General features: G+C 46.4%; 1 protein-coding gene across 2 annotated transcripts in view; it reads left to right on the forward strand.

Annotated features, from left to right (window-relative positions):
• Positions 1–17,758: 17,758 nt before the first annotated feature.
• Positions 17,759–24,020, forward strand: part of INPP5A (inositol polyphosphate-5-phosphatase A) — a 249,251-nt gene continuing 242,989 nt past the window's right edge. Inside the window, exon 1 of one of the 2 annotated variants that reach the window (XM_069863389.1) lies at positions 17,759–17,962. In XM_069863389.1, coding sequence (XP_069719490.1) covers positions 17,891–17,962 — 72 coding nt within the window. In that variant the 5' untranslated portion in view covers positions 17,759–17,890. The remainder of the gene's footprint in view (positions 17,963–24,020) is intronic. The other variant, XM_069863391.1, reaches the window with a different exon arrangement.

A 24,020-nucleotide genomic window follows, 5' to 3' on the forward strand; every position in this document is an offset into this window, starting at 1 on the left:
TGTGCAGAAAGACACTTGGTGAAACCCCCTCAGGTGGGGCAGTGGCTGCAGCTGGCAGCTCACAAGGGAAGGATCCTGTGGCCATTCCAAGGAGCAGCTCTCACAATGACGGCTGCTAAACCAGGGATCACCCCGGTGCTGGCAATTCACTGGCAGCTCAGTAGATGTTAGCGTTTATAAACTATAACCTTTTACCTCCCATCATTCCACGCAGTAAAGTGCACAGGTCAATGATCTTTAAAGCTTGCATCGGTTCAGAGTCTTCTTTCTATCTCATCCACACAGTAAAATATGCTACAAAATAAAAATGATTGAGCAAAGAGCTATGGTACAGATTTGACAATAACATTTCTATAGCGAATTCCATAGTGTATTGAATCTATTTAATGAGCTTTCTAGATTAAGTTGAAGTCTAGGGAATTTTTATTATAATGCCACATTCCATAAAAATATCTATGGTCCTGTGAGAACAGACACCATATTAATCTATTTCTTTAATGTTGGGGGATTAGGTAACAGACTTTCTGCAGCAAGGATATTGACACTATTACTCCTTGTGTAATTCAGTTAAAAAGTTCTGTTCCTCAACACCTTCGACACCTTCTCCATCCCAGCCCCATAACACGGTGCAAAAAAAAAGGGATGTAAATGCAAGTGGCTGTATAATCTGTAGAGCACATACTAAACAGAATCCTCATTTTGAACTGTATCAGGACAGATGACATTTGTATTTTTGGACCAACCCATGGGCACACCGTGAAGGGACAGAGAAGACCAGCCTCATAAGGAATGGTTGCGCTCTGCCAATTTGCCTCCATAATAGGCTCAGACTTTGTGGCTCTCTCCAACTTCTGCTTCTGCAGGAGCTGTAGGGAAGCATATTCTGGGACCTGGACTTCTTCGAGCTGGTTTTAAAACACAAGGAGGATGCACAGCCTGACGCTCTGTCCTTACCATGATGTTCACTGCTGTGCTTTACCACCCAGTGTTTGCTTAATCCATCCAAGGAAAACCAATTTTCTAGAAAAACCTGAGTGCAGAAAAAGAAGAGAATTTGTTATGCAGAGGTACCTGATAGTTTGTCTCGGGAAATGAAGGGTTAGGAGCCATAAGTAGACAGCAGAGTTGGCCTAACCAAGCAGACACACACCCAAATTACATCATATTCCTTGTTTAAAAGAAATCAGATTCTGAGAAAAGTTAAGTGGCTTAAATTATAAATTAATTGCTTCCCTGTGAGAGTTCCATGTATGAACTGTTTGTTTATGGAACAAGGAAAGCTGCAACTATCGTGTATGTTGCCTGCTATGAAAATGCCCTGAGAAAGGGGAGGCAGCCCCACGTGTCCCTTACAGACCCAGCACGTGCTCTGCACCTCCAATGCTGCCTTCCCCTGCTCTGGTTTTACCATTAGGGCAGAAAGTATTTAAAATCAATCAAAATAAAAAAAACCTTAAGAGTATCTGCAGCCACCAAAAAAAAAATTTAATAATTTAAAATTACCAGAGGATGGGTAATCCTTCTTATGATGAAAATCACTGGCCTTCTGGGATGAGGTTTTTAGAAATTTTCATTAGGAAATTGCTTAGCATAAGTCGTTAATTCTCTTAGAGGGCCACCACACAGCTCATAGGTTCCCTTGTGGTTTTCTGGTTTTATCTTTGGTTTTAGGGAAATGTTTGTTCTACTAGGCAGAAATTGGCAATATAATAAATAGAACTTTTCATAAAGCATATTCAAGCTGTGCTTTCTCCTGTTGCTTTTTTCAGCTCTAGTCGCATGATGTCGTGATCTTTTGGGGTTTTTTGGTTACCATTTTATATGAAAATGAAGGATTGATACCTGATACCACAGAGCAGAGTTGAGGGTTTCTTAATATCCCCTAACCCACTTTTTGCCTGCTGTTTCAGTAGAACTGGCTGAAAATACTCAGTCTTTCTACTCTATGCAAGTGCTAGAAGAAATAGTGTAGTTCATAAATGGTCTTAAAGATTGTTATTGCACCCTGGGAGATAGTTACGCAGAAGACTAATCAGAGGTTAGCTATTTATATCCTGCTTTCTCTAATCTGTTCCATATACTTATGTCACACCTTCATATAGATGTAATGATAGAGACTAAACTTTAGCAATGACAAAAGCAAACCTAGACAATCAGCGGCAGATAATGACATAAACCAAACTAATTATCCAAGTGAATGAAAATCGAATCTGAGGTGCCCTGCAGGAGAAAGGGCAGGGCGGGAGAGCGCAGCGGCTGTTGATGGATCTGCGGGTGCCTGCAGAGCTCGCTCGGGCTCTGCGGTGTTTACTGTCTGAGAGTTCCCTGTCTCCTTCTCAAGCATGTGTAGCTGCTGTACCTGAAATTTAGCAAGGCAAAGGTGTTTGACTCTGGAAAATTGCATGTCCTCACTATTTCACTATGGTGATGACTAGTTGGATCTATCCACAGCTAAATCCTCATAAGGGAAAGAACTATGGGAAGAGAGTAAATATAAGAAATTCAAGAGGTTGAAAACTGTACCAAAAAAAATATCTTCTATTCTGCAGAAAGATTAAAAACAGAAGTTGCAAGAATTTTGTGGGGAAGGCAGTTGTTTAGCTTCTACAATAATACTTTGGCTTAAGTTCAAAAAGGACAACGTTTTCTGATAATCTTCGGTGAGTGACAAACACTGAAAGAACAAAATTAAAAACCTGTCGGTTAGGTTACAACTCAATTAGTATAGGAATTCAGTTAAGTTTCATTTGGAAATGTGTGTGAAATAACAGTACAAAGTCAGTCAGAGGTTAAGAACACACCAGAAAATTGATGACAGCACTAATACTGCTGTAAGAACACTTGTGGAATGCCTGATAGGAGAAAAAAGAAAAAAAAAAAAGCAATATAATGGCAGAAGTAAGCTCTAATGAAAGACATTATTAGTCAGCAGTCTGAAAGGCCTTACATTAGGCTCCAGGAAATACAGTAATAGACATATCACTGCCTGTGTCTCACAGTTTAGATCCAGACCCCACAGAGCAAGTAAACCCCTGTGCCGGTAATACTAATAGTGCTAATCCAGCAAATGCTTTGCTGGAAATACATTTTGAACAATGAAGAAGAAAATGGCTCATTTGCCCCATCCCCCCTTTCTCATAGGAGCCCGTTGTGAAATCTACAGAGCATCCTTGTGTTATCAGTCCAGGAACAGTAGCATCAGCGCTGAAGGAAGGCAGTAAGTAATATATAGCAGTGATAATTAATGCAACCACGTTCAGTAAGTTATAAATTGTATGGCACAATGAGCAAATGAAACGATCACCAACACTGAATGGCAGTGGATTTTTGATAACTTTTCTGCAACTGCCTAGGCTTGAGCATGACTAATGTGTACCACAGTGACTAAGTAAACACCTTAAGCACACAGGTGTAAGAGGACAAGGTAGCATATAGCTGTACCTGCTTTATCTTGCACATATTCATAAGGGAAGAATGGGGAAGAGGTGGCATTAACTCTGTCTCTGTTGTATAGCAAATAAAGCTGACATGGTTGGAGATGATCACGCACACGATATTATCAAGATGAACTAACAATTGTGCACTTCTCTTCTTGTTCAAGATACTTTTGGCACAAGGCTCTTTGAAGAGCTCCATATTGTTAAAAGAAGTCATCTCATTGGTGCTGATAAGGCAATACCTCTTTGAGAGCCTGTGGATTATTAGCTGTATATTTTGGTCTGTCTGTTACACAAAATCAGAGAATGGTTTGGATTCGAAGGGACCTTAAAGATCTTCCAGTTCCAATCCCCTGCCATGGGGAGAGACACCTCCCACCAGACCAGGCTGCCCAAGAACCTGGCCTTGAACACCTCCAGGGATGGGGCAGCCACAGCTTCCCTGGGAAACCTGTGCCGATGTCTCACCACCCTCATGGTGAAGAAATTCCTCCTTATGTCTAGTCTAAACCTGCCCCTCTCCAGATTATACCCCTTTCCCCTCGTCCTGTCACCACAAGCCTATGTGAACAGTCCCTCCCCAGCTTTCTTGTAGCCCCTTCAAGTACTCAAAGGTCGCTCTAAGGTCTCCTCGGAGTCTTCTCTTCTCCAGGCTGAACAACCCCAACTCTCTCAGCCTGTCCTTGGACGGGAGGTGCTCCAGCCCTTGGATCATCTTTGTAGCCCAACATATGTATAGGAACATATAGATGTTTACTAGCTGCTATGACATGTTTTGTTCAACTTATCCCTTGGCCAAAAGCAGCAAACTACAGTAAGAGAATGACATAAACCAGAACTGCCCCAAGCATGAAAGGCAGCCCCAGTCCGGAGTTTTGACCGAAGTCTGAAGTTTGCGTGGCACAGAGCCATGGAGGAAACGCTCAGAAACTACACGCACAGCCTGCTCATCGACTGCCAAAATGAAAGGAAATCTGTGCTCATCACTTCGAGCTTGCCTTACTTCTCCAAACGAGAGATCCCTAAAAAAGAAAAATTGGGGTCATCATTTCTTTTTCGGTTGTTTATAATGAACACAATTGCATTTTTCTGCAATGGAAAAAATTTCTGTTTGCAATGCCATTGAATAGGAGAGGTCCCTAATAGACTTTTTCCCTCGTAAAAACATGTTTTTCCTGCAGATTGGCATGGCAAAGAAAGGAAAGCTCTGTTCCCCTTATCCTGAATTATTGTATAGATTTCCATTGCCATCATCCAAGTGGCATTTAAACTGACCACGTCCACCTCAGACTCGGCAGGCCTCCTGACGCACCTCCCACCTGGGAACCAAAACAGCTTTCACAGTTTTATTGTCACTGTTGTTTTATTTTGACTGGACCAAGCTTAGAGCAGCTACACTTGGCAGAGCCTGGCACAGAATTTGTGGCTCTTGAAGGGGCTGAAACTGTAAACCTAGTGTGATAAGCAGAAAGCAAATACTAAGAAGCATAATATATTCAAGAAGAACCAGCTGGGTTTTTTAAATCATTTTTTTCTATTTCTTTTTCTTGTCAGTGTATATACTTTGATTACTAATAATGTTTTTTCTTGTACAATGTTGGCATTCATATTTGCATTCCATATAAACCAACCGAGGCTAACTTCCTTAGCTAAAACATTTATTATTATTTTCTAAATATTCTCAGATCATTTTGTGACTCAGAAAGATGCTGGAGAAAATGCAGTCACTTGGTTAATGTCACTAGCTGTGCCAGAATGACATCCCGCTAAGGACAGAATTAATTCCTGTGTGCAGGACCTCTCCAAACTGCTCAGTCCACTGGCCTCCAAAGAAGAGCTTCACGTGTCAGTGGAGGGTGTAATTTGTGTGACAAACTACCTGAAAGGAGGTTGTGGAGAGGAGGGTGCTGGCCTCTTCTCCCAAGTGACAGGGGACAGGACAAGAGGGAATGGCCTCAAGCTCTGCCTGGGGAGGTTCAGGCTGGACATTAGGAAAAAATTCTTCACAGAAAGGGTCATTGGGCACTGGAACAGGCTGCCCAGGGAGGGGGTTGAGTCCCCTTCCCTGGAGGTGCTTAAGGCACGGGTGGACGAGGTGCTGAGGGACATGGTTTAGTGTTTGATAGGAATGGTTGGACTCGATGATCCGGTGGGTCTCTTCCAACCTGGTTATTCTATGATTCTACGATTCTATGATTCATCATAGAATGTCCTGAGTCTGAAGGGACCCACAAGCATCGTGGAGTTCAGCTCCTGTCCCTGCATGGGACAACCCCAGAGTCCACACTGTGTGTCTGAGGTGTTGCCCACTGCAAGTTAGATCATAACAAATGGTGTTATAGGGATAAATGTGAAACAGAATGTTGAAGCCTGGTTTAAATGACATCTTCCTGTGGTACATGTTCCAGTTCTCACAGAGTGTTCACTGTTATTTCATCTTGAAATAACACATAGGTGTTGCGGAAAAAACAATGCAGCTGTTTGTTGTCAAAGAATCATAGAATAACCAGGTTGGAAGAGACCCACTGGATCATCGAGTCCAACAATTCCTACCAAAAGGAGTGGATTTATGAGATGCTGAGTTTTATTTGAGTGCAATGCTCATTCTGTTCTTCAAGACCCTTATAACTGTGGACGTTGTGACTGCATGGTGACAATCGCTGCTACTGCTGCTCAGGGCAGCAGTGAAAGTGCAGACTTCATGACTTGCCCCTTCATCAGCCGTGGTGCCATCGCCTGCAGCTGAACAAGCCTTTCCCCACCAGCCTCAGTGTCAGGCTCTGAGAGCTGCCCGAGGAGCCGCAGTGAGGGAGCTGGTCCAGCCACATGGAAGAAAAGCAGCAGAAGGGGTGGGGAAGGTTTCCCAGCAGGACAGCAGCAATCCCTGTCTTTCCCTGGGGAGGAAGAGAGTCTCTAACTATGCATTCACGGCTGCAACCATCAATTTCTCAACATGCTACCCTGAGCTGCTCTCCTTTTGGAGTGGACATAGGGAAAATACAAAAGCAAGTGATTATAGAGACCCACTGAAAGGAAATAGATTGTTTAAAGATTCGGCCTGAAGCATAGCTTTTAAGTGTTCTTTGAGGTTTTTTGCTACTGCCAGGCTTCTCTGCTGGGAGCAACTGTGGAACTCTGAATTTCATAGTGTAATTTTGAAGTTCTTGGGCTAGGCATTCATTCTGAGACCAAACATGCTAGCTTTTTGAAGGGCAAAACTCTAATGATAATCAGCTATGTTAATGCAAACACCTCTACCTAACTCCTGCAGCCCTTGAGCAGCTGCAAGAAATAGAATCTCACTGGAGATATCGGTCTGTGATATCCCTTCTCTTCTGATTTACTCCTGCTTCTGTATGCTTAGCATAAAATAAATCACATCGAACTCACTGAGTAAGTGAACTTTGTCTTTTCTGTAAGTCATCCTTGCTACATAAACATGAGATCAGCAACACTAAAACTATTTCAGGCACATTGGAAAACATAATGGTGCACCAGGAAATATTTTGCATTTCATTTATTTATTTCCTGAGGGCTTTTTTTCAGTGCATAGCATTGACTGTCACTGGATTTAGTGCTTTTTGGGGTAAGGGCTATCCATTCTGGGAAATACAAAGAATCTTCTCAACTGTGTCACAGATAAAAGAACTCTGATCAAGTGGCAGCGTAAAATAATTTTAAATAAAAAATGGTGTTTGCAACCATTACAGCAAATAGTCACAGTCTGTCAGCAGCTAGATTTGTCTGCTTCTGTATCAGAATAAGACAGGTATTAAACATTTACAATCAGTTTGGATTCAAAAGTAGGCAGAAATAGTTATTTTGAGGCCAAGTTGGAGGACTCTAATAATCGGGATGCAACTCTGCTCTCCAGACACAAAGTTAACCTTGGCTGCCCTCTCTCATCTTCAGTTATTCGACAGATGAAGGCACACAAGAACACTTGTGCTGCTGAAGAGCTCCACCACCCCACAAAAAAAAGATGCTTAAGAGGCTGTCCCCGGTGAAAAACTCCTGCTTTAACTGCAGTACAAGGCTGGCTTTAATGCCTGCCAGTGCCAGGACCACCAGCCCTGAGCAAGGAAAGGTGTTTGTGCACACTGGCATCGCCTAGATTAACAGGACCGATGTGTTGAAACCCTTCTGAGCGAAAGAGAGTAACGGGGAGCGCTGGCCCTCCTGGGAAAACACCCTTTGGGAGGGAAGCCCTGGAGGGGACCTCTCGCCCCTCTGTGATATCTCAGGACCAGCTCGCTTTCCATGGGGCTGCTTGCCTGCTCTGCACAAAACACAAGGTTAAGACAAAATACTTGGTCTGGTGGCTGAAAAAGTTAGATCTTGGCTCTAAACTTCTGCTAAAACCCACTCATCCTTCAGCTGCAAAGCAGAGTGACCTGTCACAGTTGTTCCACTGCTTCTTGAATCCTGTGTTCAGTTCTGGGCCCCTCGCCACAAGAAGGATGTTGAGGCTCTGGGGTGAGACCAGAGAAGAGCAATGAAGCTGGTGAAGGGGCTGGAGAACAGGCCTTGTGAGGAACGGCTGAGAGGGCTGGGGGTGTTTAGCCTGGAGAAGAGGAGGCTGAGGGGAGACCTCATTGCTCTCTACAACTACCTGAAAGGAGGTTGTGGAGAGGAGGGAGCTGAGCTCTTCTCCCAAGTGTCAGGGGACAGGACGAGAGGGAATGGCCTCAAGCTCCGCCAGGGGAGGTTCAGGCTGGACATCAGGAAAAAATTTTTCATGGAAAGGGTCATTGAGCACTGGAAGAGACTGCCCAGGGAGGTGGTTGAGTCACCTTCCCCAGAGGTGTTTAAAAGAAGGGTGGATGAGGTGCTGAGGGGCATGGTTTAGTGTTTGATAGGAATGCTTGGACTTGATGATCCAGTGGGTCCTTTCCAACCTAGAGATTCTATGATTCTATGATTCTCAGTGCCAGAGCCTTCACAAGTTGGTACTCAGCAAGGGCCACCACTGAAGTCTCCTCCTTGGAAGGGAGTGCTAGGCTCCACAAATACACCTTCCTGCTCACTCCTTGAACAACACCATGATAACATCGAGGAAAAGCTTTTCCTGGTGAAGACAGCTTTTCTGATTGTCAAGAGGCAACCGCAGCAGAGCTGAGCACCACATCTGGAAAGGGACTGCAAACAACAGCACAGCCAGCGTGCAGAGACAGTCGTAAGTCTGGCTCATTGTTTACTATCTTTGGCTTCCTAAGCCTACAAAAACCAAAGGGTAACATCTGCACGTAATTTGATGTAGACTTGCTAAACAGAGTTACTACCTGTGCATAGATCTGCAAAGCCGTTAAGCCTGCCAGTGGCAAGCGATGCATGTTGTAAACAAGCCAGGGAACCTGTGGTGAACAAAACTGTCCTCTTTGCTTCACTCACAGCTCGGAGGACACATTGCTTACCTGTGCCATCTTCTAGAGGCAGAACATGCAGCACGTATTTGCTGAGCTATTAACAGCTTGAATGTCTAGCAGCTGTAATTTCCATGCTGAAGTTGATCAGATGCAGCCATACAGAGTCACAGCAAAATGCTCTAAATACAAACTGTACTGCAGGTGTGGAGCTATCAAGACAGGAGTTTCACGCTCACAGGGAACTCTAGACAGCTCATGAGGCCAATCCTTAGGAATGCTGAAAGATATTTAGGCCCCACAATTAAGCAAAAACTGCAGACCCTGTCAGAGCCATTTATATTAAGGAGTCATTGTTCATCTGAAAGGTGAAATCCAAACAGCTACAAAGACATTTTTGGTTACACAGATGGCTAGAAACAGGTGCTGAAGTGTGCCATGATCTTCTGATGTGGTTACAATGCCATGCAACGTATGGAGAGTTAACTCAGCCACTGCTGTCATCTCAGCTTCAACGCTCTCTGCACCAATAACAGCAACAACAGCCCCAGAGCCAATAGGAATTTTTCTCAAATCAAATGCAAATTTCTTTTTTCTCACCTGTACTTGCTGTTTCCCCTTCATTTCCATTAAGGAAATCAGTACGCTTCCCTCTGGTTTAATGCAAAGTTAACAATAGGACTGTTCTCTGCTTAGCCACAAGGCTCTGCCCTGCCACCCTCAGCCCCTCAGGGAGCCCACATCAGATACAGGAATAATTAGTAGGAAAACATCTTGGATTACTACACAGTTTCTCCCTGTTGAGCTGTTTGCAGTTCAAGATGGGCTCCCACAAACCCAACCATGTTACAGACCCAGGAATGCATTTAAAACCACAAATAATTTTAAGAACATTTATGACTGACTTCAGAATTTTGAAATTTGGGTTTTGTATCCTAGAAGTTTCTTTCCTGAGAGTCCAAGTTTGCATGGTGTAAAGCAACACAAAATGAAGGAATACAAGTGAACACCATAAGAAATGGGCACTCTCAGCTGGAATTACCTGGCCTGTAAAGGAGGTAGAGTGATGATCAGTGCTCACCTGGACTGATTTCACACACTTATAAGACTGAGGTCTTACATTTCTTCTGGACAGTCATCACAGCAGCTACAGACCATATTTTTTTTTTCTTTAGGCACAAAATATCCCATAATGGACAGCAAAAAGTTTCTGTTGAGAAATATGACTGGAGCTCTACCCAGTTCAGAAGTGGTTCAGAAGAATTTCAAATAGCTTCAAAGTAAATAAAGGGCATGTAGCTAGCAGAGTGCTTTGAAATCTGCAGGACTCGGTCTGACATGCTTTCATTTTACATTAGCAGCCTGTACTCTGAAGTACAGATTAGACACCTGAGTACCAGACGTGAGGTTTTCCACCTCTGGTTCCTGTGGCTCCAGAAACAGAATAAATTAAGGAAGCAGCCTCTTGTGCGAGTCTTTGTCACTTGCAAAGTGTGAACTAAGAAAAGACAATGAAAACTCTGAGACCAGCTGTGTTTTGCAGTCTAGAAACTACAAAATGTCCTATTTAATCAAATGCTGGGATGGGCTCACAAAGCCCACTAAGATCCACCTCTGAAAAGAACAGACTCCAACTCTCAGGGTTATAAAAGAGCTTTCAGGCAGCAAAATATTACATTGCATTTCAAGGTTTTAATCTGATATAGTTTGGGCTTTTTGTTGTTTTTCCTGCCAGTATAAAAAGCTCTTCATAAAGATCTTTCTAATGAATGCATAAGCCAATTAGTAAAGCCATTGAGACAGTGATGAAAGTAAGTCAAATATGATTATAGAGGAATTGCATAACCAGAATATGAGTGCTTCCTCCATTATCCTTTCACAACAGACGGGGAGCCCTTCCCACTTCGATGGGAGTCAGAGCTCTAAGTGCTTGTCCCTGCGCTGCTGTACCTCAAAAAAAACGCTGGTATCCACAGCTCTGTGTGTTCCTGGGGAAATGTGCAGGGAATGAGATGTCCCACCTTATGGAGACAGTGGACCAGCAACACAGTACCAGTAACAACATCTACTTTAAAAAAAAATAAATTCCCTGTGTCACATACCGCATGTTATTTTATTCAGGACAGAGACACATCGTCTAGCAGGTTCAGCTGTCCTGCCTTGCCAGGAGCCAGGGCAGTAGGTGCCCAAGATGCTTCCACGCCTAAGAAGCAATAAGATATGTATCTCCGTGCCACACAGCAGCACAGTGCTGCACGTGACAACCTTGTTTCATCATGCCACGTGCCCTGAACCTAATCTGTGCCCATTTCCCAGCTCCAGCCTCACCCTGAGCATGTGGTGTTTCCTCTGCCTGAACGAGGGTGCAGATGATGACCTGACAGAGCAGGGCTTTCTGAAGCACCAGGGAGGCCACAGGAGCAGGTACAGCTGTCAGCCCACACTGAGGGCAGCAGGACAAGACAACAGTGTAAAAATAACCTAACGTGGAATTTGGCTTTCATCTAAGAAATGAATGGAAATCTGTTTTCTGTTAATATTCTTGGGTCTGTTGTCCTGGGAGCTGGCTTGACCAAAGGGTTTGCAGAAGGTTGCAATAATTTTTCAGCTAAAAACCGAATTTGCTTCCAGCCAAAATCTCACTAGTAGCTACCTCCACAGCAGGCATCTTCCAAACCCCCACTGAAACCTGCTCTCCCAAAATCTTCAACCGCACCTTGTCTGAAGGCTTGCCAGCTGCAGCCAGACCCCAACCATTGACACTGAGGAGATACCAAGCCAGAAAGATTTGGATTCTTGACACATGCCCAGTCCTGATGCTCATCACTGCCTGCCTGCCTCCAGACTCAGAGCCTTCAGCCTGCATGGGCTCCACCGTTGCCATCTGACAGCAAATGACTCTGTTCTTTGCTTACCTGTCTGTGCTCTTCAGAAGGTGCATTGGTGGGTCTGGGATACCACACATGCCTTCTCCATGCCAATTTCAATCACATTCTCTACAAAGCTGCCAATGAATAAGGTCAAGTAACTCTTTGTTATCTTATTTGTGCTTCACTTTGGTAGGAAACGCTGTAAAAATACTGGAATTTGGCTCAAATATGCAATGACCCAAACCTACAAGACAACTCTTCTATGCAAGTAGGGATGGGGACATTGTTTCCCAAGCTGTGTAATAAAAATTCATGGGGACTGTGATGTTGTGCACTCGTCTGACCCTCAGGCTTTTTTGTAAAATTCAGCTGCAAGACCATTTTTCCCTTGTAGTGGCAAAGCTACTTAGTAAAAACTAACCTGAATCTTGAGCTCTCTTGCTCTGACTTGATATTCAAGGCAGGCACGAAGGCTGAAAATATTCAGACTACACTGTCTGGGTTACAATGTACTGGAAAACCTGGAGCTGTAACAGAAAATGTTAGACAACAGTAGCTGGTAGTGGTGCTTTCCCTGCAGTAAAAACTCTGGTCAATACCCACCAGTTTTCCATCTCTGTGCAGGGGAAGAAGAGAAATTATCTGATATGCATTTGGACCTTCATCCAACTGGACTTGTCCTGTGGGTCAGAGCTGCAAACCCCTGAAGCTGTAGGCAGCACTGGTTTGGATACAGCTGGTGGTAGTTACAAGTCCTACTCACTGAATAGGATGTAAAGAGGCACTTTTATACTTATTAGTATTTCCCCATCGTTATATCATAACACCCCCTTTTGCAAGTTCTCCATTGCAATATCTGAGGCAAAACTAAGCACTTATAGTTCGGTTTTTTTCACATAGCACAGGTATAGATCTTACTCCATCTGAATTTAGCAAGTATCAGCTCTGCTCCATTTACCTTTGCAAACTTAGCTTATGTCCCCTTTCTATCTCCTCTGATCGACAAAGTGGCTGCTGATATGCATCTTCCACCAGTAGTTGTACCGGGCTTCTGCAACTGAGCATGGAAGTACTGCTTTGATCATTCCTTGCTTTTTTTTTAATTGGAAACCTTTATTACTGATTGGATGTTGCCCTTTGATGGGAATGAATTCTGATCCTGGAGAAAACAGCACAAACCTGGCTGCAGTTCGGATCCCTCACCTAGAACAGTAAGGTCTGAGTTCGGCATCTGCGGAGACGCTGCCCTGATTCGCTCACGGGAGCTGAGCAGCCATCCCTGAGCAAGGGTCCACGGCGAGAGGGAAGGCTGTGCGCTCTGCACCGGGCTGGTTCCCATCTCCTTTGCTTTCCTTTGGTGGTGCCGAGCGCTCTGCTTGGCATCCATAGGTCTGAGCTATCATTACGCCTTGCATAGTGTTCAGAAAGTCTTGCTTTTGGAAACTGCTTCTATTATAACCTATTACTGGGTGAGTCAGTGCTCAGGAATTCCTTTGAAAACGCTTTTTATACGATGCTATATTTTATGTTCCTGCTTTCTCAGGTTTTATCCACTCCTTTCCTGGAAAAAGGCATGGTATTCAGCTCACTCAGCAGCTGGCCATCATTTTATGCCGTTGCGACATTTTCATGCTGTAGTACTTCCTCTACCAAAGAAATTGGCAAAGTACATGGACATTGCAGCCCGGTGATCGCTGCCTGGGTTCTGTACAAGTAACTTCTAGTGGTCTGCAGCCACTTCCTAGTCTTGTTTCCTGTTCCTGAGCACTGCCAAACTTTTCACCTGGATGCCATATGGCTCGGGATCCCTTTCCAGCTGGGTGTAATTCGACACAGCTTCCTCCAGCATACCCTGACTTTGATGTAATCACTGTGGGCTGAGATTTGTAAGACTTGTGTGCCAAAAACACAGCAGTAAATGCTTTTTTTTTTTTAACTCTCTCTCCCTCTCTCTCTCTATATATTTTTTCTTTTTTTTCCAATGTGTGAACATGTCAAGATATATCAGGATGGTATGTTTGATCAGCTCATCTTTGATAAATCTGATGGCTGCATCCAGGTAAGATCATGGTGTCTGCAGTGCAACTTTATGCAATAATTGTCTTGGGAGTTACAATAAAACCTTAGAAGAAATTGTCCAGAGGAGTCCACAAGTGTGGCTATGGCTGCCCCATCCCTGGAGGTGTTCAAGTCCAGGGGGAATGAGGCTTTGAGCAACCTGATCCAGTGGGAGGTGTCCCTGCCCACGGCAGGGGGGTTGGACTGGATGATCTTCAAGGTCCCTTCCAATCCAAACCATTCATAATTCTATGATTCTTTGACAACTTCAGGTCATTATTTTTTACCTAATTTTGTATTTGATTTGTACCTTCTAACAAAGAAGGCCAGCAGTGACAATCTTAGCAGAGCTTTTGTCATTTCACTTGCGCGCCTCCCTGAGAAAGGTTGTCACAAAGAAGAGCCTTTAAAGGACTCGTGAATCTCAGTGTCACTGGAAGTGGCCGTCTCCTCTTGCAGGCTGGTGTAGCTCGCGCATTCACCCACATCTACCTGTAGGTGTACTAACACCACTATCATACCTGAAACAGCACCACAGGACGGTGAAGTCAGTGCTTCCTAGGGTCAGTAGGGCTTGAGCCCGGCATAGAAACTATTTTCCTGCCACACAGGAAACCTCATTTGCTGCAAGCATCAGCAGATCATAGAATCATAGAATCACCAGGTTGGAAAGGACCCACTGGATCCCACTGGAGCATGTCCAGAGAAGAGCGACAAAGCTGGTGAGGGGGCTGGAGAACAGGCCTTATGAGGAACGGCTGAGAGAGCTGGGGTTGTTTAGCCTGGAGAAGAGGAGGCTGAGGGGAGACCTCATTGCTCTCTACAACTACCTGAAAGGAGGTTGTGGAGAGGAGGGTGCTGGCCTCTTCTCCCAAGTGACAGGGGACAGGACAAGAGGGAATGGCCTCAAGCCCCGCCAGGGGAGGTTCAGGCTGAACATTAGGAAAAAATTTTTCACGGAAAGGGTCATTGGGCACTGGAACAGGCTGCCCAGGGAGGGGGTTGAGGGACGGGTGGACGAGGTGCTGAGGGGCACGGTTTAGTGTTTGATGGGAATAGTTGGACTCAATGATCCGGTGGGTCTCTTCCAACCTGGTGATTCTATGATTCTATAATTCTATGATCATCGAGTCCAACTATTAGATGAGCTCATTCACCTGATGAACCTTTAATTTGGGAGAGACTTGTTAACTGACCATAACCACACTTTGTTGACTACAATGCAAAACATAATAATTTCTGGATAAATATTTTCCTTGCCTTGTGTTTGGAGCCTTATGTGATTATTTGCTGCCTGTCAGACACCTCTCCCCAGGGAGACAGAGCCAAGAGCTAAGGAGAAATTATATTATTCTGAGGAGCAGCAGCAATCATTTTATTTCTCTGATAGGAGCACACATTTCTCTGGCCAAGCCTTCTTGTTCAGTGTGATGTTTTCCTACTTCATGTGATGGATGATCCAGTCTTCGGTGATTTCCCTTCTCACTTCTGCTACAGCGTGTGTTGGACACTCTTCATCATCACGCTTTCTGCCACAGTACCCCCAGATCTGCCCCTACATTTTGATTCCCCCTCCGTTTTCTGTGTTTGTGCAGTTGCTTATGAATCTAGGTCAGGTTTCCTATTTTCCTTGCTCTGCTCAATGACTCTCTGTCCGTATCATTTATGTGTTGTTTGGACAACAGCTTCCCCCGTGCTGAAACTTTAGCGAGACCTCTGCAAGCCTTGTAACATGAGCTTCTGCACATTTTGTTCCTATTACTAATCAGCCACAAAATATAGATAATCTGAGGAGCTAGCTATTTCACACAGCCCAGCAAAGGACGATTTATCAGTTCTCTGGTTTCTTAAGCAAAGTTCTTGAAAAGATTCCTTTCACAATGGATATTTTTGTAAGCTGAAGATTACTTTGGTGCACTCCCAGGCTCTCTAGGAGCCATCTCAACCTCCTCCTCCTCTGGTTTAGATACTGCTGGGGCAAACAGCACTTTGTCCAGTATCACTAATAACTGTTTTATCTCCCATTCATTATGATGGAGCAGTGCAGTGGGGTTTTTCACTCTGGTGGCAGCAACGTGCATTGGCCAAACCCATCCAAGCATACACGGCCTCAGAGGAAACTCGCTGTGCTGTTCTGGGAGATGTTTTGGGTTCCATTCGAGCCACTCCTGGGCCGTGCCATGGGATGTTCTATGGGTTGCCACAGCGTCCAGTGCCATGTCATGGTGTGTAACGCCATGCTGTGCCATGTTATGCCATGTCATTAATGTAATGCCATGCCAGGGGATGCTGTGTCATTCCATGTCATATGTAATGCCATGCTAGGGCATGCCGTGCCATGCAGTGTCATGAGATGCCATGCCATGCATACTGTGCCATGCCGTACCATGGGATTCTATATGGGATGCCATGCCAGGCCATGCCACGATGTGTAACGCCGTGCTGTGCCGTGCCATGTCCTGATGTGCCATGCCATGCCGTTCCATTCCATGCTGAGCCATGCTGTGCCGTGCCATGCCATACCATAATGTGCCATGCTGTGCCGTGGGATGCTATATGGGATGCCATGCCATGCCATACCATGCAATGTCTTGCTGTGCCATGCCATGCTGTACTGTGCCATACTATGCCATGCCATACCATACCATGCCATGCTGTGTTGTGTTGTACCACGGGATGCTATACGGGATGCCGTGCCATGCCATGCCGTGCCATGTACTGCCATACCATACCATGTCATAGTACGTCATACCATGTTTTACTGTGCCATACTGTTCCATGTCATGCCATGCCATACTATACCGTACCATACCGTGCCGTGCTGTGCCATACTGTGCTATATCATGCCATAGGATGCTATATTAGATGCTGTGCTATACGATACCATGCCATGCCATGCTATATGTTACCATACCATACAATGCCATGTTGTGGCAGATCATGCCATGCCATGCCGTGCCATTGGATGCTCGATGGGCTGCCATGCCATGCTGTGCTGTGCCGTGCCATGCCGTGCTATGTCATGTGTACCATACCATATGACACCACTCCATTCCATACCATACCATGCCATGTCGTAACATGCCATTCCATATCATTCCATACCATACCATGCCATTCCATTCCATACCATGCCATTGCATACCATGCCATTGCATACCATGCCATGCCATGCCATACCATTCCCTGCCATGCTATTCCATATCATTCCATCCCATCCCATCCCATTCCATACCATGCTATTCCATATCATTCCATCCCATACCATGCCATTCCATATCATTCCATTCCATACCATATCATTCCATCCTAATCCACCCCATCCCATCCCATGCCGTGCCATCCCATCTCATCTCATCCCATGCCATGCCATGCCATTCCATTCCATTCCATGCCATCCCATCCCATACCATGCCATTCCATTCCATTCCATTCCATATCATCCCAATCCATCCCATCCCATCCCATTCCATTCCACTCCATACCATGCCGTCCCATCCCATTCCATACCATGCCATTCCATTCCATTCCATTCCATTCCATCCCATCCCATCCCATCCCAATCCACCCCATCCCATTCCATCCCATCCCATGCCATCCCATGCCGTGCCATACCATCTCATCCCATTCCATCCCATACCACACCATTCCATTCCATCCCATCCCAATCCACCCCATCCCAATCCACCCCATTCCATCCCATACCACACCATTCCATTCCATCCCATCCCAATCCACCCCATCCCAATCCACCCCATTCCATTCCATTCCATTCCACTCCATACCATGCCATCCCATCCCATCCCACCCTGTACCGTGCCCCCTCCCCCGCGGCCCGGGGGCGGCGCTGCCCCTTTAAGAGCCGCGGCCTCCCGTGACGTCACGCCCCGCCCCGCCCGCCCCGCGCCGCCCGGTCCCGGCGCGGCGGCAGCAGCAGCAGCGGCGGCAGCGAGAGCAGCAGCGGCGGCGCCCGGCGCTCCCCGTCCCGCCCCGCCGCCCTGCCATGCGCCGCAGCCCCCGCCGGCGGCAGCACCACCGCCAGCGGCGACAGCAGCAGCAGCAGCGCCGGCGCTGAGCGCCGCCGGGGCGCGGATGCCCGCGGGCTGCCCCGAGCCCTCGCCGCAGCTCCCCGCAGCGCCGCCGCTTCCGCCCGCCCGGCGCCATGGCGGGGAAGGGGCCCGCGGCCGCCGCCGTGCTGCTCGTCACCGCCAACGTGGGGTCCCTCTTCGACGACGTAAGTGCCGCGGTCCTAGCGCCGGACCCGGGCGCGCGTGCGGGGCTGCGCGGTCCTAGCGCCGACCGCGGGTGCGGGAGCGGCGGGGCTCCGCGGTCCGAACGCCGACTCCGGGCTCGGATGCGGGGCTGCGCGGTCCTAGCGCCGACCCCACCTCGTCCTGGCAGGACTCGGGTGTGGGAACTTCACGGTCTTATTGCCGACGCCGGGCTCGGGTGCGGGGCTCCGCGGTCCTAGCGCCGACACCGGGCTCGGGTGCGGGGCTCAGCGGTTGTAGGACGACCCCGGGTTAGGGGCGGGAGGTGCGCGGTCCTAGCGCCGACCCCCGCCTCGTCCCGGCCGGATTCAGGTGCGGGGGCTTCACGGTCCTAGCGCCGACCCCTGCCTCGTCCCGGCCGGATTCAGGTGCGGGGGCTTCACGGTCCTAGCGCCGACCCCCGCCTCGTCCCGGCCGGATTCAGGTGCGGGGGCTTCACGGTCCTAGCGCCGACCCCTGCCTCGTCCCGGCCGGATTCAGGTGCGGGGGCTTCACGGTCCTAGCGCCGACCCCTGCCTCGTCCCGGCCGGATTCAGGTGCGGGGGCTTCACGGTCCTAGCGCCGACCCCCATCTCGTCCCGACTGGGTTCAGGTACGGGGGCTCCGCGGTCCTAGCGCCGACCCCGTCCCGAGATGCGGGAAGCGCTGCGGGAACCATCCCCTCTGGGATTCCTCAGCGTGCCCTGTCGCTGTCCCTGTATCTGATTCCGGCCGTGTCTCAGCATCCCAGGGGTTTTGGGTCATGTAGAGACCCCAAATATAGAATTTGGGGGGAGGAAGGGATTTGCAGCCCTTATTTTGTGACTCGGTTGAGCCCTGGGCTCTCTCCCTGCACGTTGTGGCACAAAAACACCATTTAATTTCTCTTTAGCTTGGTGTGTGTCGGCAAGCGCTTGGAATATTTCTCGTCGCTGCAAATAAAGTGATTGCAACAGTTGGTGCTGTTAGCGCTTAGGCAGAGAGAAGGCGGCTTCCTTATGATTTTCCCTGAAGTGAGGTATTTGCAAGTCTCTGGAATAGCAGCCGGGCTTCTGAGCCTTCCAGGCTGCTCCCTGGGTAAAGTCTGGAGCTGTTGAAGTTGGAGACAAAGCTCTTTTGGAACTAAGTAATGCTGGCATATTCTGTACCCTTAAACAGAGTGTTTCTAGGGGTTTGTAGCTCCTAAAGCAGAGTGCATCTCGCAGGGAACTGGGTTCTGACTTGTGCTGCGTGTTGCTCTTGCTGTGTGTGTGCAAGGACTGGCTTTGCTTCGTGCGCCAGCCCTGTGAGCAAATCACTAAGTGCACAGCATATTTTTTGTGCTCCTTTCCCATCTTAAAACTTGTGTTTTGGTCATCTTGAAGGCTGACCTAAAATCCACGCCTTGGTACCTGTGTAGTCAAAGGATGCAATCTGTTTTCGCCAGCATTCTTAGACTTTGAGAAGTTATCACTGCAGTTATTCGTGTTAAATAAGCACTGAAAATACTCAGTCGTAATTTTTATTATGGGCTATGGCCTTAGGCTTGTGCAGAACCTGCTTATGAGTGAAGCGGTGTGGTGTTTAAAGGGCTTTGGCAGGTAATTGCCCTTTGTGTTCCTTTTACCGTTGCCAGAGCCTAGAGAAGATGCTTCTGTCTGACCTGAGCCGCTGTGTCCTGCAGCAAATGCCGTGTTTCATGGTGTTCTCTTGCCTTCTCTTTCAGCGGAGGGTGATAAAAGCAGCCACTTTGGAGCACTTTCATTGAAGAAATCCTGTACTGTCAGGCTAAACGTGTTCCTAGTTGAGTCTCGTTGGCCTTCTTGGAGGAGGTGCAGCATATTTGCTGTTTATCGCTCCGTGTGACCAAGGAGGGGAGTGCTTTTGCTCTAGCCAGCAACTCCCTTGTGATGAAAAATGAGTTTTCTACAGCAACAAACCCAGGCTTATTTGGATTTGTTCTGCTGCAGGGTGGGGAATGGAAAGACTGGTCTGAGCTTTTGTGATTACGCTTCTGGTTTGTTGCAGCTGGAGTTGGGGCTGGCGGCTGCCCAGTCAGGTTTTTGGAGTAACGGTGAAGTTCAGGCGCAGTAGAGATGACGTTGGCTCACTTTGTGGCTTTAGCTTTCAAGTTATGTGTTGGAGCTGTTGGTGGCTGTTCCTGCTTGTTGGGCTCTTCCTATTCAGTTGAGGAATAAGCGTGACCTGAAGTGATTTTGGTGGCAATCAGGGAATCCTGCTTTGATAGACTTTACCTGTGCTGGGCTGGAAAGCCATTTCCAGTTACTCTAGTCAATTTTTTTTTTCCATTTTGAATTCTAAATTTCAGCAGGCGAGTCATATTTTAATCAAAACCACTGCATTTCTAGTAAATGTTGCTGGTCCTCAAAGTAGTGACAGGGTGCACATCCTCACCGTGCAGTGCAGAAACCCTGAGCACATGGGATGGCAGGATTTAAGTAAATATCCTGCTCTAACACAGTCCCACCTTCTCCTGCTCTGGTGATCTGATCCATCATGGGGCAGCAGAGTTTCTCTGGGAAGTGTTCCTACATTGAGGCTCCAATGGGGCTTCTCTGGGACAAGACAGAAGGGTCGTCTGGGTCTGGGCAGCAGAGTTCTGGTGCAGTTACTTTCCTGCTGCTGAAGTTTCCCAGCCCCCTCACCCCAAATGGGTAGGAGTTCTGTTCCCCCTTGTCATGCCAGCAAACCTGTGCGTATTGGCTCTGTGACGAACCTTTCTGCGATTTGTTTAAAGTAGCCTGAACGTTGCTGTGTGGCAGCAGCGTGATTTGCAGTTGAGCTGTGTTTTGTATGAGTACTGTCTACACGGCTGGCATGTGCTGTACGTGCAAATGCTCTTTAGTTGAGACCAGTATTTTATAGAAGAATAAATCAAAATAACTTTGTTAAACAACTGTGTCTGGGTGGGATGGTGTTTCTTCAATCACTGCCTTTGCTGACCTGGCTCCATTTTTTTGCAAAGAGGGGAGAATCACTTATTTTTGCTCTCTTATCACCGGAAGCGAGTCATAATCACATACTGGTTTGCTCCTGCCAGCCATCCGCATCCGTGAATAACGTGTTGCAGTGCTGACCTGGGAGCTCATGAATAAACATGTTAATAGCGAAGAGGGACTGTGCTGGGTTTACTTCATTCCTCAAGTGGTTTTGCTGCATCACTAAAAGCGTTAATGCAGCATTGGATCTACAAATGTTCTTCAAAGTTGGATGAACACATTCATGAATGAATATGATTTTTGGTGCATTTGTGTTTACTTAAGCATTTAATGTTTGTCTTGCTGTGTAAACACTGTCCTGTTTTTTATCCCAGTATGCTCTTGCTAATAGCAGAAGATGGAGTTCAGGTTACTTTCTCTTTTATTTTTTATCTCTCTGATGCTCCTGCCCACGGCACGAGGCTTGGACTAGGTCATCTTTAAAGGTCCCTTCTAGTCCATGCCAGGCTCTGATGTGACTCAAAAGAGAGAGAAACAGAGGGAGAGACTCCTGTTGCTATTTCTTGCTGATTTCCTTGCTTCTTTTGCTTCCTCTGTCTGCATTGACCAAGTTTTGCATTTACTTTTCCACTGCTGTAGTGGCCACAACATCAATCTGCTTGGCACTTCACCACTCGTGCTGTTTAGGAAAAAAAAAAGGTGGCATGTTAAAGTAACTAATATTCTATCTGCTGTATCCTTTTCATTCTCTTCTGTTGTTTTGAAATGGCTTCAGGTTGTTTGTTTTCCATTGGGACAAAAACCTAGGAGTCAGGTGTGAGCAGCTGCTGCTGGGGCAGGTGAGACCTGTCAGCGTGAGCTCGTCGTCTCGAGGGCTGCATGGGGACTGTCTGAAAGCGGTGCTGACATCTGCAATGAAACGCCTCCAGCCAGTGTGTGGAAAACCCCTCTGGGAGACACGCTTGGGCTCAGGAGTGATCCCAGCACCTTCTGTGGGGCCCTGCTGAGGAGAGATTTAGGCAGGGTCAGGGGTGTTTTGTGTCCAGTGAGGCTGTGTCAGCTGAGATGATGCTTGTGTCTGTGCCTGGGTTGCAAGTGCATGGGTAGAGTGGCTTTCCTGAGGACACACAGGTCCCCAAGCCTGGAGGAACTTTATTTACAGTATGTTTTGCTGTCTATGTAGCTGTGACCAAAGGAGCTTTGGTTGTTTATGCTGCATAGAGGCAGATGGAGTTCCTTCCGATTTAATTGTCATCACAGAGGTTTTGTTCATGTTCGCGTGCTTAGCTGGGTGAAGTTGCAAATACTGAATGAGCACCTTAATGCTTCCACTTGAAAACTGAGCCTTTCTGATTATCTTCTTACTCTGTTTCGGGTGCTGTTTAAACCTCTGAGCTTAGGTCTTTAGGGTAAAGATTTCCAATATGCCCGGCAGGCTTAGCCCTACAAGGTCCAACATTTCTGCTTGGGCTGGAAAACAGTTCACCCGTTCTGATTTCCTTTGAAATTGGAATATTGGAGATGAAGTCGTGTAGGTACTCCTGAAAAAATTTCCTTCTGTCCTCACAGCACTGAATGTATGTAGTTCCTCTCTGACAGGAGCCAGATGCACTTAAGTTTCTCAGGGCAAACTTTGACTAGAATAGAAGCGCAGTGATGGCAAGAAAGGCAAAGGCAAAACAGAACTTGTAATTTTATTAATTTTAAAAAAGAAACAGGGGAGAAAGTAGAGGAGGGGATTGTTGTGTGGTGCTGGGATACTGATACTCAGGGTCTTCAAATGACTAGCAGCCTTACTGTCCTGTCTGTGTTTTCTTTGACCAGATAAAACCCTGGACTTCGTATGATGGTGTTTGAGGTAGGGCAGGAAGCTGTCACATTCCCAAGGGGTCTTCACCTACTCAATACTTCACTTACTCAAAATCTCCCTTTCTTGTACAGTATTCAAAGAGAACAGGGGTGGCATTTCTTCTTCCAAGTCTTGTTTGTAGTAGTATTCTTAAAATAAGTATGCTTATTGCTTTAATTCTGGGTATGAACTTTGAACACTTCTTATTTTTCTTAAAAATTGAAGTCTACCAGTTGGATGTGAAGCAGAAATACTTCCCCACAAGAATTAAGAACAGCATGCTCCTCTAATGAGTGGTGATTGCAGTGTAGATGTCGCTGTCACATCTGATCTTAATTTTCCAATTCTGAAACAGCAGGTGTAGCTTTATTTTAGTGTTAGGTATTTGTGGGTTTAGCTGTTACTAGGTGGTAATGATGAGGGGTTTTTTTTGGCTTTGGGTTTGTTTTTTGTTTGTTTGATCTTATTTTTTTTCTCTCCCAGGAATAATTATTTGAATTTAGTGGAATATTTCAAATGCCATAGGATGGGAAATGTATGAAGTTTTGTCTTCTAAATAAGTATTAAGGCTAACTATGATGTTGCAAGTTCAGCAGCCTTGAGAACAGAAGTGAAGTAGCTGGAGGAAGAGGGCAGAGAAGCGAGGAAGAACAAATTCCTTTTGCTGTGCTCCCAAGAGCTTGCTAGTCGCTGGCGAAGAAGCCCTGGGCTCACTCGGGTTGGTCAGACAGGATGAAAGCCTTGCTGGGTGGCTTCCTCCAACTGGCTCCCCAGGGTGCTACCCCAGCCCTGGGTTGCCCATAGCCTTGCTTTCTGTGATCCTGTGAAAATGCACACTTGTAACTGAGGATTTCCATTTTAGGCATAGATACTCTTGAGCAGTAGTGTAGGCAGTCAATGAGAAAGTACTTTTTGGTGTTCTCTGTTATGGGAACCTTAAAAATAAGCAGTCTCTAATTTCTCTTTATCTAATTCTACACCCCTGATTTTCTTTTCTGGTTATTTTGGTGTCTTTTCTGATTTTTTGTTGAGCACCACTGGTAATTTTTAAACATTGTTGTCTTCTGTTTGTTTTTCTGTGGCAGAATCTCAAATCAATGTTTTTCTTAACAGATGCTGCTGTACATGCATTTATGCTGGTTTTCAGGTGACTCTTGTCTTACTCAATTCTGAACCCCCTGTTGCAGGAGCTGAAATTTTGAGATAAATCAGAATTTGATGCTATCTGAAAAATTTCAAGCGATGTGGAAATGA

The sequence above is a fragment of the Phaenicophaeus curvirostris genome, chromosome 9, assembly GCF_032191515.1.
Source record: "Phaenicophaeus curvirostris isolate KB17595 chromosome 9, BPBGC_Pcur_1.0, whole genome shotgun sequence".
Classification (NCBI taxonomy): Eukaryota; Metazoa; Chordata; class Aves; order Cuculiformes; family Cuculidae; genus Phaenicophaeus; species Phaenicophaeus curvirostris.